The 17,776-nt window shown below is 40.5% G+C and overlaps 1 protein-coding gene and 1 long non-coding RNA gene across 3 annotated transcripts in view; one reads left to right on the plus strand and one right to left on the minus strand.

Annotated features, from left to right (window-relative positions):
• Positions 1-17,172, plus strand: part of LOC122666323 (protein LPA3) — a 58,712-nt gene extending 41,540 nt beyond the window's left edge. The window contains exons 6-9 of one of the 2 annotated variants that reach the window (XM_043862521.1): positions 15,561-15,753; positions 15,830-15,928; positions 16,284-16,422; positions 16,757-17,172. In XM_043862521.1, coding sequence (XP_043718456.1) covers positions 15,561-15,753; positions 15,830-15,928; positions 16,284-16,422; positions 16,757-16,877 — 552 coding nt within the window. In that variant the 3' untranslated portion in view covers positions 16,878-17,172. The remainder of the gene's footprint in view (positions 1-15,560; positions 15,754-15,829; positions 15,929-16,283; positions 16,423-16,756) is intronic. The other variant, XM_043862522.1, reaches the window with a different exon arrangement.
• Positions 980-17,457, minus strand: LOC122666324. Its single transcript, XR_006333529.1, has 3 exons — positions 17,322-17,457; positions 11,201-11,206; positions 980-990 (listed from the first exon to the last, which is right to left on the minus strand). It is a non-coding gene; the product is annotated as an uncharacterized LOC122666324 (long non-coding RNA).
• Between the last annotated feature and the right edge of the window lie 319 nt (positions 17,458-17,776).

The following is a 17,776-nucleotide window of genomic DNA, read 5'->3' on the forward strand; positions in this document are numbered from 1 at the left end:
ATGTCTTCCAAGGTCTGAATTGTTCTTTTTGATTGGCCATCTGTTTCAGGAGCTATGGTTCAAATTGGTACCCATTGCACTCTGCAGACTCTTCCAAAATCTTGATGTAAATCTGGAATCCCTGTTTGACACAATATCTACTGGCACTCCATGTAGTCGAACAATGTTATCAACATACAGTTTTGCCAACTTATCCATGGAATAAGTGATCTTCATAGGAATGAAATGGGCTGTTTTTGTTAGCCTGTCTACAACCACCCAAATGGTATCCATACCCTTTCTAGTGCGAGGGAGGCCTGTGACAAAGTCCATTGTAATCTGTTCCCATTTCCATTCCGGTATAGACAATGACTGTAGCAATCCACCAGGTCGATGTCTAATAGCCTTTACTTGTTGGCAGGTCAAACACTTAGACACAAAAGTTGCTACATCATTCTTCATTCCATACCACCACAAGTATTGCTTCAGGTCCTTGTACATTTTAGTACTCCCTGGATGTATAGACACCAAAGATTGGTGTGCTTCTTTCAACACCAAATCTTTCAGGTCATCAACTGCAGGCACACACAATCTGCCTCTGAACATGAGGACACCACTTGGAGTTAAGGTAAAGTCCAAGTCCCTCTGTCTACCTTCCTTGATCTCGTCCATTATCCTTTGAAATTCTTTATCAGAAGATTGAGCTGAAATGATCCGTGCTCTAAGGGAAGGCTCCACAGTTAATGCAGCTAGACCCTCAGTGGTATTTCCCCTCACAAAGGTCATGTCCAGACCCTTGAACTCTTTCACTAGATGCTTGTTCAAATGTATCATTTCTGTTGACCAGTCTGATAACTTTCTGCTCAGAGCATCAGCCACTACATTGGCTTTGCCTGGATGGTAGAGGATCTCACATTCATAGTCCTTTACAAGTTCTAGCCATCTTCTCTGTCTCATGTTCAATTCCTTCTGAGTGAAGAAATATTTAAGACTCTTATGATCTGTGTAAATCTCTATCTTCTCTCCATAGAGGTAATGCCTCCATATCTTCAAAGCAAAGACCACTGCAGCCAATTCTAGATCATATGTAGGATAATTCTTCTCGTACTCCTTTAGTTGTCGAGAAGCATATGCGACAACCTTCCCATGTTGCATCAATACTCATCCAAGTCCTACTTTGGAAGCATCAGTATACACAACCATTCCTTCAGTGCCATCTGGAACAATCAGAACAGGGGCTGTTATTAGCTTCTGTTTCAGCTCTTGAAAGCTTTTCTCACAAGCCTTAGACCACTCATACTTGACACCTTTCTTTGTCAACTGAGTCATAGGCATTGCTATCTTAGAAAAGTTTTCTATGAACTTTCTGTAATAGCCAGCTAATCCCAAGAAACTCTTTATTTCAGCCACTGACTTGGGAGTCTCCCATTCCACAATTGCTTCAATCTTTGCAGGATCTACTTCAATTCCCTTTGCTGAAACAATATGGCCCAGAAATCCAACTTGTGATAGCCAAAATTCACATTTGCTGAATTTGGCATACAATTGTTTCTCCCTTAGCCTTTGCATTACAAATCTCAAGTGTTCTGCATGTTCTTCTTCATTCTTTGAGTAAACCAAGATGTCATCTATGAATACAATTACAAATTTATCCAAGACATCATGGAAAACCCGATTCATTAGCTCCATAAAAGCTGCCGGTGCATTAGTAAGGCCAAAGGGCATCACTAAGAACTCATAATGCCCATATCGAGTTCGAAAGGCTGTTTTATTGATGTCGCCTTCTCTGACTTGAAGTTGATGGTATCCAGATCTAAGATCAATCTTCGAAAACACCCTTGCACCTTGTAGCTGATAAAAAAGGTCATCAATCCTTGGCAAAGGATATCTATTCTTTATTGTCAACTTGTTCAGTTCTTGGTAATATATGCACATGCGCATACTCCCATCTTTCTTCTTCACAAATAATACCGGTGCACCCCAAGGTGAGACACTTGGCCTGACAAACCCCTTTCTTAGTAAGCCTTGCAGCTGAGCTTGCAATTCTTTTAACTTACTTGGCGCCATTCTATACGGTGCCTTGGACATTGGTGCTGCTCCTGGAAGCAAATCAACTATAAACTCAGTCTCCCTTATGGAGGTGGACTTGTCAAATCATCAGGGAACACATCAGAAAACTCCCTCACGATAGGAATTTCCGATATAGGCCTAACCTTAGTCTCTATATCTATCACTGAGACAAGGTATCCCTGACAACTTTTGCTAAGCAATTTCTTCATCTGAAGTGCTGAAATAACTGTCTTCACTGACTTTTTCTTCTTGTCTCCCACAAATATAAACCCTTGTTCTCCCTTAGGCTGGAAAACAATCTTCTTATCTGCACAAAGCACATTTGCTTTGTATGCTGCCAACCAATCCATACCCAATATGACATCAAAGTCGGTCATATCAAGTTGGATTAGATGTGCTGTCATTTCTCGGGCAGCAATCCTTACAGAACATGGCTCATACACCGTGTCTAATTCTATTGTCGATCCTGTGGGTGTGCTAACCACCAAACCATTGGTTAGACTCTTGGGTGTAATCCCCATTCTCTTCGCAAAAGGCGGAGACACAAAGGAGTGCGTGGCTCCGGTATCAAACAGTGTATATGCTGGCGATGCACAGACAAGAATGGTACCTATTTGACAAAATTTGATGAATGCATGTGTATGTCACCAAACAATGAATATAAGAAAAATATAACTAGAGTTTATACCTGTAACTATAGTCTGACTTGCCTCAGCTTCCCCAGCGGAGACAGAATAAACTCGACCTTGAGGCTGGTTGCCTTGTTGTCGACGGGGTAGTGGAGGTCTCCGATTGGTACAGGTCCTTGAATAGTGGCCTGTTTGACCACAATTATAGCACTTGGCTTCCTGGCTGGCTACACTTGTCGGAACTTCTACAGCCTTGATGTTAGGATTTGCATACACTGGCTTAGGAGCTGATGACTCTATAGCCCCCTTTTGCAGTTGAGAAGAGGCTGAGCTGTAGTAAACTGGCTTAGGAAATTTACTGTATTCTCTGTCTGCAAAAGGTACTGATCTCTTGCCAGACCCCATATTAGTCAGATAGGTATCTCTCTGTTTGTCTTCAATCCTCTTAGCTATTTGTACAACTTCTGAGTAACCTTGAGCCTTATATGTAATCATTACTGTGGCAAGAGATGGCCTCAATCCATCTTCAAACTTTTGTGCTTTAGCCTCATCAGTGTTCAAGTGGGGAGGAGCGAAGAAGAAGAGTTCTTCGAACTTCTGTTGATATTCTAACACTGATCTAGGGCCTTGAACTAACTCCATGAGTTCCACTTCCTTCTGCTTTCTCACACTAGTAGGGAAATAGTTGCCAAAGAAGGTTTCCTTGAAGATTTCCCAGGTTAGAACAGGGTGGGCAGCAGCTAAAATAGGCTTAGTGATCTGCCACCAAGCTTCTGCTTCTTGCTGTAGCTTATATCTCGCACAAGAAATTTTCTGTTCTTCATTGCAGCCTAAGAACTCAAAGGCTTTCTCCATTTCTTTAATCTACTTAACTGGTTGAAGGGAATCCTTAGAGATCCCAACAAAAGTAAGGGGCTGGATCTTTAAGAATCTCTCTATTAAGCGGCCAGTAGCATCATTTGCAGGAGCATTTTGTACAGCTGGGACAGTAGGAGTAATAGGGGTAGTAGGAGCAGTAGGAGGGGTCTGCATGGACCTCACAGTATCTTGCATCTGTGTGGCCATAGTAGTCATAAACTGTTGCATTAGTTCGTGTTGCCGGTCCATCATATGATCTACTATAGCAGTAACATCTCGGACCGTGAGATTTGGAGGATTTTCATGAACATCCTCCCTTTGGGACTGATCAACATTAGGGGGATTAGAAGTAGAGGCCGTATTAGTACATCCACCAACATTCACACGCTGATAAGTGTTTGGATATTGTCCAACCATGGTTGATTAGCTGAGGAAAGAATCAAACTATTAGCATTTACAAAAATAGTTTGATATGCATCAATAACAAGGTAAATACTAAGGTTAAATAAAGACATACAATTACCGTGCCTTATATAAGGCATAATATTATAACAATTTATCATTATAATATGCATTTATAATTATATAAGTATAAAAATCAAACTTTAATACATGATATTTCACAAAATATAATTACATAACATAATATTTATGTATCTTAACATATTAAGTTTCTTTTAGTTTGAAGCTTTTAATTTAAGATTTTAATTCAACATTAGGTAGACTCACCTTCGGGTTAATGAGTCTAAGATGCTGCTGTGTTATGATTTAGGCTGTAAACAAGAGTAGAGCTCCATTTGCTCTGATACCACTAAAATGTCACACCCTGGCCCGGTTAGTAAGGGCAAGGTGTGACCGAATGCCAATTGGCATTCGATCGATCCCCCAGGATCAATTAGTGGAGTACTCCATATCACAGTTCATAAACACAGTAAATCATTGCAGCGGAAGAGAATAAACAGTAATAATAACAATAATAATAATAATAATAAAGGAGTTGGATGATAACTGAGTATTAATATTAAGTGAAACCTGTGATACAATGTATAGTTCTCAAAAGGCACCACAAGTACAAAAGTAGAACAATAACTACATATTATTTTTAACAAAAAGTTTATAAACACAAAAGATTAGCCTGCTCCATCAGGCCAGATTAAGTGAACGCGCATGCATCGCATCCACAGAAGGCTTCATGAACTTCAAACTTCTGCACCGCACGGTCTCCCTCGGTGTGGAAGTCAGAAGTAGTAATATAAACATCATTCGGTTTCTCAAAACCAGCAGCACTATTTGAAAAAGAAAAGGTACCACAGGGGTGAGCTCTACCGAGCCCAGCAAGGGAAACATGCAAACACAAGCACATAGTCCATGATGCATGGCTTACATTTAAGAATGTTACTAACATCAATGTCTAGGTCTCATGAGGTATAAATGCTACTGTAGTAGGTATGATATTCCCAGTCACGGAATGAACTCATCGGTCTTCCCAAGAATACCACTCTACTAAGGTGGGGACCCACCAGTTCCGGGATATACACATCAGACCCTGACGAACCCCCAGTGATAACCCTACTGTTGTTCCCATTCCGGTATGTACTCATCAGACCTGGGACAGTGAATGACATTCCGGTATTAACCCTTCGACCGCCACGGGTTATCCAACACCTTTACCCTGTGGCAAGGGTCGTAGCACTGGGTTCATGCCAATCCTAACCATATGCGTACTATCATGATGACATATGAATCAGTATAAGATAGTAAGATAATTCTGTCCAACAATAGTAATAACAACATCAATTTAAGAACATAAGTAATTTCATGCATATGCATTATGTAATGCGTCCTAATAACATGCATCATCTAATGTAAAGAAAGAAAAAGCTATAAAACTATATGATCAAAGTATTATTATGATGTATGACATGGCAATATTAATAAATAGAAATTAATACAACAAACACACTGAAATTAAGTCAAAATCCCCTTACCTAGAGTTGGATGTTAACCCAAGCAAGAAGATGGTCCAACTCCCAATTAACCTCACCCAAATGATAATTACAGTCCTAAAACAGCAGTAGGTATCATGAATTAGACATGGAAGAAACCCTAGGTCAAACCCCTAGCAATTAGGTTCAAAACCATCTCAAAATAGTGAACCGGATTCAGGGCCAATGTGAATGAATCGGATGACCGGTTCAAACTCTGGTTTTGCATCCGGTTCAAATTCCAGAATTGGGGGTTTTCCTTGTACTTCATGGATCTTGACATGCAAGCATCCAATTTCACTTTTTGGACCTATTCTAAGGTGGGTTAGTCTAATTTAACAATTTAATTCAAAAGTCAAAACCAATTTGGGAATTTAACTAATAAACCCCAAATTGATTATGCTAGGGTTTGTCAATTGATCAATCAAACCAGGAATTGGGTTCCTAAGGGCAGCTTTCAGGTCTCAGGTATAATTTGAACACTAATTAACCCAAAACAGGTTTATGTATGCTGAAATTGATTAATAAAACTTGGTTTCCTGTGGTTTAATGGCTGGAACAGGTTTAGGATATGATTAGGGCTGAGAATTTGAGGAGAGGAAGAAGGGAACAGTAAGGATTCATTGCTTACCTGAATACACTAGTGAATCAGTGAGTAAACAACCTTGAAACATGCAACAAGGTCTCCAATTTCAATCCCAAAGCTCCAATTCAAGTGTAGGATCAAAGCCCAAGTGTATAGTCTTCTCTTCCCTTCTTCTTCTCTTTTCTCCTTCCTTCTTCTTATTTCTCCAAGGTTCTAAGGCTGGAATCGATTCTTTTAGTTTAGGAATGAATGAATAGTGTTATATGTTGGTACATATAGTGGTTTAATTTAAGGCATGTTTGCCGTGGCTTAATAAGAATTGGTTTTAGGAATGTGATTTTCAAATCTAATTCTAAAGTTAATTAATTAGTTAATTCAAGTTTTTAAGTTATATCTTAAGTCTTTATAGTCCATGAAGGTGGGCCCGGGTATGTTGACACACAGGCAGTCCAGATCTACAAAGGGTGCGGGTCCCACTAGGTAAAAATTACTATTCTGCCCCTAATACACTAATTAATTAGAAATACAACATATATACATATAAAATGGGATTCTTACCTATTTACTAGCCTAGAATATGTTGGAACCCGGTAGGATTTTCAGACTCAAGGATAGCTAGCTGTCCTGGTTCCTCGGAATGCTCCACAGGTGTGTCAAAGGATTGCTCTGAATCCACTACCGATGCAGCCCACAACGTAGAGGCAAGCATAGACACAGACCCAGAACTTGTAGTCACACAAGTTCGAAAAAGTTCAAATTAGAGGTGGGCAAATTAGAGGTGGGTTTCACAGCTACGAGAGTTAAGAACCCTAGAAGGCAGCCTATTGATGAGATAGGCGGCAGTGAGTACCGCATCCCCCCAATATTGAGATGGGACATTCCTCGCAAACATCAAAGCCCTGGCCATCTCTAACAAGTGGCGATTGTTTCGTTTTGCCACACCATTCTAGGCAGGGGTATCAACACAACTAATTTGATGAAGGATGCCATGGTCAGCGAAATATTTTTGAAATTGTGATTCTGTATACTCCGTTTTATTATCACTTCTCAATACTTTGAGAGTAGCCTGGACGTGTGTTTGAATCATTTATTGAAAATGCTGAAAACATGATAAAACTTGATTTTTAGTGTGCAAAAGATGTACCCATGTATTCCTAGAATGACAATCAATGAAAGAGACAAACCAACGATGGCCAGAAATAGAAGGTTTACGACTAGGGCGCCAAACATCAGAATGCACCAAATTAAAATAAAAGAACTCCTTTTATTAGAAATTGGATAATTTGAACGTGTCTGTTTGGCCAGAACATAACCCTCACAAAAAAAGTCATCCTTAGTACGAAGGGTGACCAGACTAGGAAATAAATGAGCTAAGATTCCTAAAGGGGGGTGACCTAACCTAGAGTGCCATTGGTAGAGTTCAGAAGAGACCATGGAGTTTTGGTGTGGCGGAGAATGTAATGGTGGTGGAGAGAAGCGACTGTCATCAAGCAGATACAGCCCACCGTGCACTTTATCCAATCCAATCGTCTTCCCAGACTCCAGATCCTGAAACACAATGAGAAGGAAAAAAGTGACTTTGCAGTTAAGATCACGAGTAATACTACTAATGGAAAGAAGGTTAGTAGTAAAATTAGGAATGTGCAAAACGGAAGACAAAGGAAGAGAGGAAGTGCAGTTGATGATTCCCTTTCCAGATATGGAAGAAAGAGAACCATCAGCCACTTTGACCTTGTCTTTCCTAGAAGTGGGAGAGTATCTATGAAACAAACTAGAGGAACCGGTCATATGATCTGTAGCTCCAGAATCTATGATCCAAGGATGGAAAGCTACAGAGGCACAATGACCTCCAAATGGAATACCTGACCGGGCAAAGTGTGAACCTGAAGGAGCAGATGAATTGGCAATAGCTGATGTAGTAGAGGCAGCAGCAGCGGAAGACCTTAGCATACATAGGAGTGGCTGTAGATCATCCTGGGATAGACCAGGGTCAGTAACAGGGGCTGCAGTAACAGTCTCAATCTGATGGGCCTTGGTCTTTGTCTTATTCCTGGTCTTGGCAGCCCTTTTAGCTTCAAAATCAGCTGGTTTCCCATGAAGTTTCCAGCACTTCTCTTTGGTGTGATAGGGTTTGTGACAGTGCTCACAAACAACAGTCCCTGTAGTAGAATCACCAAGAGAAGCAGTGCCACTAGAGGTAGGAGTGGCAGGGGCAGCAGCCTTGAGAGCTGATCTGTCAGTAATAGGAGGGTGCAACATAGCAGCCCTCCGGTTCACCTCAGAAGACACCAATGCATAAGATTGTTCAAGTGTGGGAAAAGGCTTATGGCCCAACACCTGAACACGGATCGGATCATACTCCACATTCAAGCTAGCCAAAAAATCATATACTCTGATCTTGTCCACGTGCTTCTTATAGGAAGCAATATCAGCCACTGTAGTAGGGTGGAAGTCAGAGAAATGGTCCAACTGTTGCCACAGACTGCGGAGAGTAGCATAGTATTTTGAAACTGAAATGTCTCCCTGAGTGGTGTGAAGAACCTTCTTCCGGAGTTCATATATTTGGGCATCATTGCCAAGCTGCCCATATGTTTCCTTGCATGCAGCCCAAATCTGGGAGGCAGTGTCCAGAAGAAGAAAGTTATGCTGTAAATCTGAAGTCATAGAGCTTATCAGATAAGACATGAGAACACCATTATTGGCAAGCCACTTTTCCTGAGCAGGTCCTTGGTCACTGGGCATCACACTAGTGTCATTAATATGGCTGGTGAGACCACGGCCAGCAATGGCAAAGGAGGCAGATCTGGACCATAGAAGGTAATTTGAGCCATCAAGTTTAATAGGGTTGGGTGGAAAACTGTGATAGTCTGTCTTGCTGTGGCCATCATGAGCCGAAGTAGCTGTAGAAGTGGAAGAATCACCCATATTGGCAGCAGAGAAGCCCAATAATATCTTCAAGTGAAGAGCTGAAATATGGAGGAAAAGCCCCTTGTAAGGAGATGACAGAAGTCTCCAAAAATCAGAATCAGCAGCCAATGATAAAACCTAGATCGATATTGCCAGGGTTTTGAACAAAACCCTGAATTGCTGAAATCGATGAAGGATCCAAGAGACCAAAAAACTGAAGTGAATTGGCTGAAACTGAAGTCGAGGAGCCCTTAATAAAGGAAGAAAACACCTGCAAAAAATCAGGTCCAATAGGGGCAGCAACTCCAAGATCGATAGGTTTCAGGGTTTTGATAAAAACCCTGTGATGGTGGAATCGATCTAAAGGAGGTCTTCAAAAACTGAACTGTTGAAGCCCAAAGTGCAGTCGAGTGGGTCTTTATAAGTGGAGAAACAGCCTTAAAAAATTCAGAAACAATAGAGGGCCCAAACACCTAGATCGACAATTGTCAGGGTTTTGAAAAAAAAAACCATGTTTTTGTAAAAATCGATCTTAGGAGGTCTTGAAACTGTGATCAAATCTGAGATAAGAACTTGAACCAATAAGAGGAAAATCATGCTGCAGGTTGTGGTCTTCAAAGGGAGGAATTGATTCCTTGTAAGAGAAGTAGAAGCAATCCCCAAAAAACTGAAGCTTCAAATTTCGCAGGCTGGAATGGTTGGTTCCTATCGAGCAGAATTATAAAACATGACTAAGGTAATGAGGGCAGCAGCTGGATCGTATGATCACCTCATTAGTGCTGCCCTATATGGGGATGGAGAACAAGGGAGAAGAGAGAGAGAGAGAGAGGGGAAGAAGATCGAGAGAGAGAGCGAGGGAGAAACAACTGAAATCGAAGGAGGGGAAACAGCCCCTAGTTCGAAATCTGTTCTGATACCATGTAGAGAGACTTGAACTTAGGGAAAGGCTTGGATGATTTCTTCACCCCAAGCCCCACTTTATTTATAAGAATAATTAAAACATAAAAGTATGTACATGAGCATTGTGGGACTAAACCCTATACAAAACAAGCAAATAAACAAAGGGGAAAAAGTCCAGTACCCCCACGGTATTCTGGCCCATATATCAACAACAAGAGTGGATTATATTTGTAACAAGCTGGGTATGATTAACATCTATACTCCAGCTTGAGGGGGAGTGTTATCGTGATTTGTATGTCTCGATATTAGCGTCTATAGCTAATACTGAGATATGTGAGAAGGGTAGTTAAGTCAAGTTATTTTGTTTCTTTTATTTTTGTGTTTCCTGTTATACCCTTAACTGATTATATATTGAAGTTTAGAGGGAGATTACACATATTGTGTAACTCCCAAGTTGCACATCTCCTCTCCTCTTCTTCCTCTCGATTTCTCTTCTTCTTCTTCTTTTTCCTTTATTATTGACAAACTGTCCCAGGAATTCTATCGTGTTGATAGGAAGGGTTGTCCACTTACCCAACACTTTGCTGATTTCAAGCGTATGTATGAAGAATTGAATGTACTGCTGCCCATTACCTCTGATGTGACCTAAATGCAGAATCAACGGGAGCAGTTGGTTGTTATGAGCTTCTTGGGCAGCTTGGGACCATGGTTTGATTCTGTTCGATCTCAGATCCTTGGTGACAAAGTTCCCTCGCTTGCAGATACTTTTTCTAGAGTTCTTCGTGTATCCGGAGACACTACACGAGACTCTAATATTGTTGATAGCATTGCTCTTGTGAGCAGCGGCCATGCAAGTGGATGTGGCCCTACTAAAAATCCAACACCTGTTGTTCCTTCATCAGTTGGTAATCAATGCTTGATTGATAAATCTGAGAAAATTGGTCTGGTGAGGACATGTCACCATTGTGGTAAACCTAGTCATATTAAGCGTTTCTGTTGGAAGTTACATGGCAAACCACCCCAATCCAAGCTAGCAAACACTGCTAGTACTGAAATAGCAGCCCCATTTTTGCCTATAGAGGAGCGCCGTTTGACTTTAACCATGAGTGACAGAGGAGGAGTATGCTCGGTACAGCCAGGGAAAGGCATCTCAGGAACTCCTTCCACTGCTACTTTTGTCCAGACAGGTATTGCCACTGTGTGCTTCTCCACCTCTAGGCCCTGGATTATTGATTCCGGGCCGTCAGATCATATGTCTAGGATGTCTGGTATCTTTTCCTCCTTACAGACCACTTCTTCTAGTGTTACCCTTGCTGACGGTTTCTTTGCTACAGTTCCCTAAATTCCCATTTAATCTTTTGTCAGTTAGCCAAATCACTAAGGCATATAACTGTTTTGTAACCTTTTTCCCTGATGGTTGTCTTTCAGGACCTCCAGACGAAGAAGACTATTGGTAAAGGTAGAGTATTTGGGGGGGGGGGCGCTATATCTTCTTGAGGACACACCTTCTGTTGCCTGTTCGAGTACATCATCTTCTCACCAGATACATTGTCGGCTGGGACATCCTTCCCTACAGAGTTTGCAGACACTTTATCCTAGTTTTCGTTCTCTTTCGGTTTTAGATTGTGAGTCTTGTCAGTTTGGGAAACTCCACCGTGTGAGTTATTCCCCTAGAGTCCATAAACGGGCCATTGATCCTTTTTATTTGGTTCATTCTGATGTATGGGGTCCTTGTCCCGTATCGCCCAATCTTGGGTTTAAGTATTTTGTTTCTTTTGTTGATGACTACTCTCGTGTTACATGGTTATATTTAATGAAGTGTCGGTCTGAATTATTTTCTATCTTTTTCCACCTTTGTTTCTGAAATAAAGAATCAATTTGGTTAGGGGCTGGCCATGAGTTAGGCTTGACTGATTTTGTGGTGAACTCAGATTCCTCCACTACAGTCAGGATGATACAACATAAAAGGTGTAGTTTATGGAGCGGATGGTACTGGTTCAAAGAGTACATGACCCTCCTTCGTTCTTCTCGGCCTCTTTTATCCTTCGCTTATAGAGAAAGTAATAGGGCAGCGGATTGGCTTGCCAATCTAGCTTGTGATATAGGTACCTCCATTGTTTTCCACTATGGCAGTCAGCCACCGGGGGATCTGTAGGGTATTCTTTCGAAAGACAAGGCTGGTATACCAGTCCTTAGAGAGTAATGTAAAGTTCATGTTCTTGTTTGTTTTGGGTTTGGGAACAGGTTTTGTTGAGAGTTATGCTCCTTGGGTTGGGGTAAGGCGGGACATCCCCCCCTTCTATTTTTTTTTCCAAGTTTTGACATTAATAAAATTCTTGGGGCTGGCCTGGGTCCCAAGTAATATTCGGGTTTAAAAAAAAAGAATCAATTTGGTTGTTATATTAAAGTTTTGCGTAGTGACAATGCATGAGATTACTTTTCTGCTCCATTTAATGCTTTTATGACCACTCATGGTATTATTCATCAGTCTTCTTATCCTGACACACCTCAACAAAATGGTGTGGCAGAACGAAAGAATTGTCACTTGATAGAAGTTACTCGGTCCCTTCTCTTTGAAATGAAGATGACCAAATCTTTTTGGGCGGATATTGTTTTGACTGCATGCTATCTCATCAATCGCATGCCCTCTTCTCTGTTAAAAGGTGACATCCTTATACTTTGTTTTTTCCTTCCGACGCTGTATTTCATTTGCCATCCCATGTTTTTGGGTGTGTTTGTTTTATTCGGGACCATACCCCTGTATTATCCAAACTTGACCCTAGATCTCTTATGTTTATTTTTGTTGGATACTCTCAAGTTCAGAAGGGGTATTGGTGTTATTCTCCCACTCTTTGGAAGTACTTTATTACAGCTGATGTTTCTTTCTTTGAGTCTCAGTTATGTATGGGTGAACCGGTCATTACATCTACTTTAGATGAGGATATTCCAATATATATTGTTCATTCTCCTATTCCTGTTCCTGTACCTGTGCATGCTCGGCCTGAAGTTCGCAATGTTTACGACCGTCTACGGGAAGAAGCTGCTGCTCCTATTGACCCTCTACCTGCTGCCACGTCTTTGTTGTCTAAAGATTCTACACCAGTCTCTGTTCCTCCACCTTCAAATTTGGACCTTCCCATTGCTCATCGCATTTTGAGGTAAACGTCGGTGTGTTCAACACGCTCTTTCCTCTTATGTTTCCTATTCTGGTTTGTCCACTTCCTTTCGTGCCTGTCTGTTTGCTATTGAATTTCATCCTCTTCCTAAGACCACTGTAGAGGCATTATCTAGTTCTGGCTGGAGGACAACCATGGAGGAAGAATTGCAGGTTTTGGAACATAACCAGATTTAGGACCTTGTTCCATTGCCACCTGGGAAATCTGCTATAGGCTGTCGTTGCGTATATGTTGTCAGGGTTAATGCGGATGGCTCTCTTGCTTGCTTGGTGGCCAAAGGCTATGCCCAGGTGTATGGAGTGGATTATTCAGATGCTTTTTCTCTAGTTGCTAAACACACTTTTGTTCGGGTTTTGATCTCACTTGCAACCACCCATAGCTGGCCTTTGCACTAGTTAGATGTCAAGAATGCGTTCCTTCATGGTGTATATAGAGTAATCTCTAGGGTTTGTTGCTCAGGGGGAGTTTCACTTCGGACCCTAGGTTGGTAGGTGAAGACGTACTAATAGGTCATATTCTACACATAATTTAGTAATTGAATGCAATCAAATCGTACAATTAATATAAAACAACTTAAATAAACATTACAAATGTAAAAGTGTACAATACATCAATCTTAAAATATTACATCTATCATCCCATTCCATATTGCCGAATCAAGTATTCATCTCCATATCGTGCCATAAAGTCTTCCCATTTCATAGTGTTATTGTAGTATTCCACATAGGTTGCCACACAACCCATATAAGTGTTGTCATCAACATATTTTAAGTTCCCTATCCAAGGGTATAAAAGAGGCAGTTGCGATGAGGCCATCAGGCGTGAGATCCACTGCTATTGTCACCAGGCCGTTGAAATACCATCGGCACCTATGGGTGTGGCTGGGTTGGGACTGAGAATATGTCCACAAAACCCGACCTAGTGCTTTGATTGTCGAACTCATGTGCTGACTGCCCAAACTGATCATAGCCACTATATTCGGAACCGGTGCTTTCCTGGCCATAATCAGTCATACTAAGGCTTAGATGCATCCCATGACTGATGCTCACTAGTAGTATCTATACTCATGCTTCCCTAACTTTCAAGCATGGTCTCCATACTCATGTCATCATCCTGAGTCTGTGACTGTTTGCAACGCGGGCGTCTTTGGTACGTAGCGGGGACACCATAGTCTTGATCCTATGTGGCATGCGTAAACTAAGTCTCACCTGTGTAACACACATGCCCCACCTCCGTCCCTAGCTCATAATGGTATTGCTCGCGCATCCCCTCATGACGATCATCATAATAATCACCACTCGGCATGCCACCACCACCACCACCATCATCATCATCATCAGGCTGGTGGTCCTCATTATCAACACTTCCTACTACTGCCTCAAAAAGTCTCGGCGACTCTAAATGCACACGCCCCTCATCGAACATATATTCGTCAACATCTGCACCGGTTGCAGTCGCAATGGTGGGGTCGGGTCTACCCCTAACCAGATCCATTTCTGGTATACCACGATCCCTCACCCACTGGAATAGGGGATCCTAATCATCAATAAAGTCCTCCCGGAAAATGTTTGCTAGCTCGATTGGTTCTCTATCATTGGTGTCCATTCCTTCACGTATGTGCTTCATCCTTAGTCTCATATTATAATGCACATGCACTAGTTGCTCCGGTCGTTTCTGACCCAATCTGTTTCGCCTCTTTGTGTGGATCAATGAGAATGTACTCCAATTACGCTCGCATTTGGAGGATGAACAAGTCTGTGTCAGCACTCTGACTGCTATCTTCCTCAGGTTGGGTGAACTTGTACCATAAAGCATCCACCAGTCGGCTGCATTACAAATATAGAATATTAGGAATATATATGTCTTAAAGGGATAAAATTATAATTCATAAATGTAATGCCACTTACCAGGGTCTAACTTTTTTCTACCCTCTACTGCAGTTTTTCGACTGAAACTTACGCTAGCCTATCTGAAGTATTGTATATGTTTTCATTTCAAAGTTCAAACACGTCTTGCATTAGTATTTACAATTTAGTAATTAGTACAAGGTACAATAAATTAACTAATTATATTCCTTTATTTACTACCAATTCTCATACTCTCACCTATCATTTGCCTCAACTTGTATAGATGCATTGGGCTCCAACTTCTCAATAATATTTTGAACTGCCTCTAGCAATTCTGTCTTTAGCCCAAGATTATGTGAGTACTGATACTTTGGATTGAGATAGTATGCTGGTAAAGTGGTAATGACCAATATAACTTGTTAGTGCCTTGGATTTACATCTATCTTTAAGCCTTAGAATTCTATTGGGCTTTTGTATGTAGTATACCAAAATATTTTGCAAAATTCTTATAAAATAACTTGTACTTGAACGTTATGTGAAACTATTTCTGAAATACATCTCTCACTGAGTTGCTTGCTATCATGTTGCCTAACATATTTTAACATTCACAATGATACTTTCAGTTTTTCCCAGAGGCCAGTGAAGTTGAATTTGCGAGAAAATCAGCCTTTGGTGGTGCTTCATTTAAGCTAGATTATTTGACAAAGCCATCAATTTTTGAAGATTTTGGTTTTGTCTCAAAGGTGAAAATGGCAGATCGTGTGAAACCAGAGGATGAACTTTTTCTTGTTGCATATCCATATTTTAATGTCAACGGTAGTTCTGAACCCCTGTACCTACTGATTTTCAGTTTATAGGTTTTAATGTAATGTTAGTGTCCACTCTAATGCAGAAATGCTAGTGGTGGAAGAACTTTATAGAGAAGCTGTGGAGAATACTGCTCGAAAATTGATTGTATTCAATGGAGAAATCGATCGGATAAGAAGTGGATGTATCCTTTGTTCATATCAAATTTGATTCACATATTTCCAGGACAGATTGCCTATGTGAACATTCATTACACAAACATTCTGAAAAGTCGCTCTCTATTCACTCAATAAAATTTCCTGCAATTACTTTCAATAACCTTGCCGTAGAAAAAGAAAGCAGAAGTAGTGATATTTTGACAAATCATTCCTGACCAGCTTTCTTCAAAACATTTAGGAAGAACAGAATATATTGGAACCAAGTAAAATTATCTGAACTTAGATTGTTCAAGTTGCACAGATGCTTGTTTAATAATGGGATAACCTTTCCTTATTGTTTGCTTGATGCTGCTGGTGTTTCCCAGTCTTAAACGACTATAGTGGACCTTGAGGTGAACTTAGATTATCCACCATTCTTCTACCCAAAGCTGGCCGGACTTGCCAAGAACTTCCTGCCTAAGATGGAAACTGTATATTATATACACAATTTTAAAGGGCGGAATGGAGGAAAACTTTTCAGGTCTGTTGTAAATTATCGTTCTTCTCGATTTGAAATTTTAGTAAAAGAAGAAATATTGTTTTTAGGGAATGAAATTTATTTTGGTCAGTTAACTCTTATTACCATAGGACTACATATTCCTTCAATTTAAATTTTGAAAAAGTGGCACAATTTGTACAACTACCTTTTCCCAGTTGGAGGAAAATGGAATAATGATTTTCCTTGCTTTCTTCAGGATTTCAAGATGCCTACCAAACCAAAATGTATGGTTATATGGTTGGTCTAACAAATAATTGCTATTAATTTAATACTTTTAAGATCTATTTGGTGGTTAATATTCATGTGGTTTCTGCAGGTGCTACCCTGGCCCCTGGAAGGTCATGAAGAAAGTGAACAATACGTACGTCTGTCTGCATGAGCAGGAAGCGATGCCATCCCTCAAGGAAGTTGCCCTGGAGATTCTTCCATCAGCTTAAACTTTGCAGATATGCAAGAAGAACTCTAGTTAATTGGCACATTCATACATATATAAATTCTTGTCTCCCTGTACATTGCTATAGAAGCAAGCATGTGTATGTCTTTTGGATTTTGCAGGTCAAGTCAGAGCATTCATAAAAATTTGATGGATTAGGGACTTTTTAATCCAGTAAAAGGCTGATTGGGCTAGATTCTTGCAGGAGCACCCAATAATTTATTTAGTGAGGGGGCTACTGAAAATGATCTGTATTTGGGTCCTTACCAAGAATGGTGAACTTAAAGGATGTTGATATGCGCCATCCTGCTTGGTTTTTTAGTTGTGCGTTTTCTTGTATTTCTGTTGTAGTTGCTTTCTCATTGTACCATTGTATGTAGTTGAGTCTCTTTAGTATTTATGCATTGCAGCTACTTTTTTGTGTTTATATATTAAAAAAAAAAAATACAAAATATCATCTGGAACTTCTCTTTGATATTTAGAGTTCTGGAAGCAGCAACTCAACTATTACATTTTTTGTTAGATTCATTTGGCATGTATCTTTCATTTGGATTCTAAGTATATCCTTTCGGAGCTTCAGATTTGTATTTCTTGTAACATTTCGTTTTTTGATGGGAAATTTACACATACCACCCCTGAGGTTTGATGAAAGGATATTTTCACCCCCAGTTTTGGAAAATTCTGCGTACCCCCCTGAGGTTTGCAAACGGTAACAAATAAGCCCATTCCGTCAGCTCATGACTAACACTGTTAAAAATTAAACTTGAACTGACGGAATTGCCCTTCTCAAAAGAACCCAAAAAAAAGAGAAATGAATGGACAAAATACCCTTGCAAGAAAAGAAAAGAAAAAACTGCAACTCATCTTCCCCAAATCGATTGGGGAAGATGAGTAGCAGGTTTT

Source organism: Telopea speciosissima, chromosome 6 (assembly GCF_018873765.1).
Source record: "Telopea speciosissima isolate NSW1024214 ecotype Mountain lineage chromosome 6, Tspe_v1, whole genome shotgun sequence".
In the NCBI taxonomy this organism is placed as follows: Eukaryota; Viridiplantae; Streptophyta; class Magnoliopsida; order Proteales; family Proteaceae; genus Telopea; species Telopea speciosissima.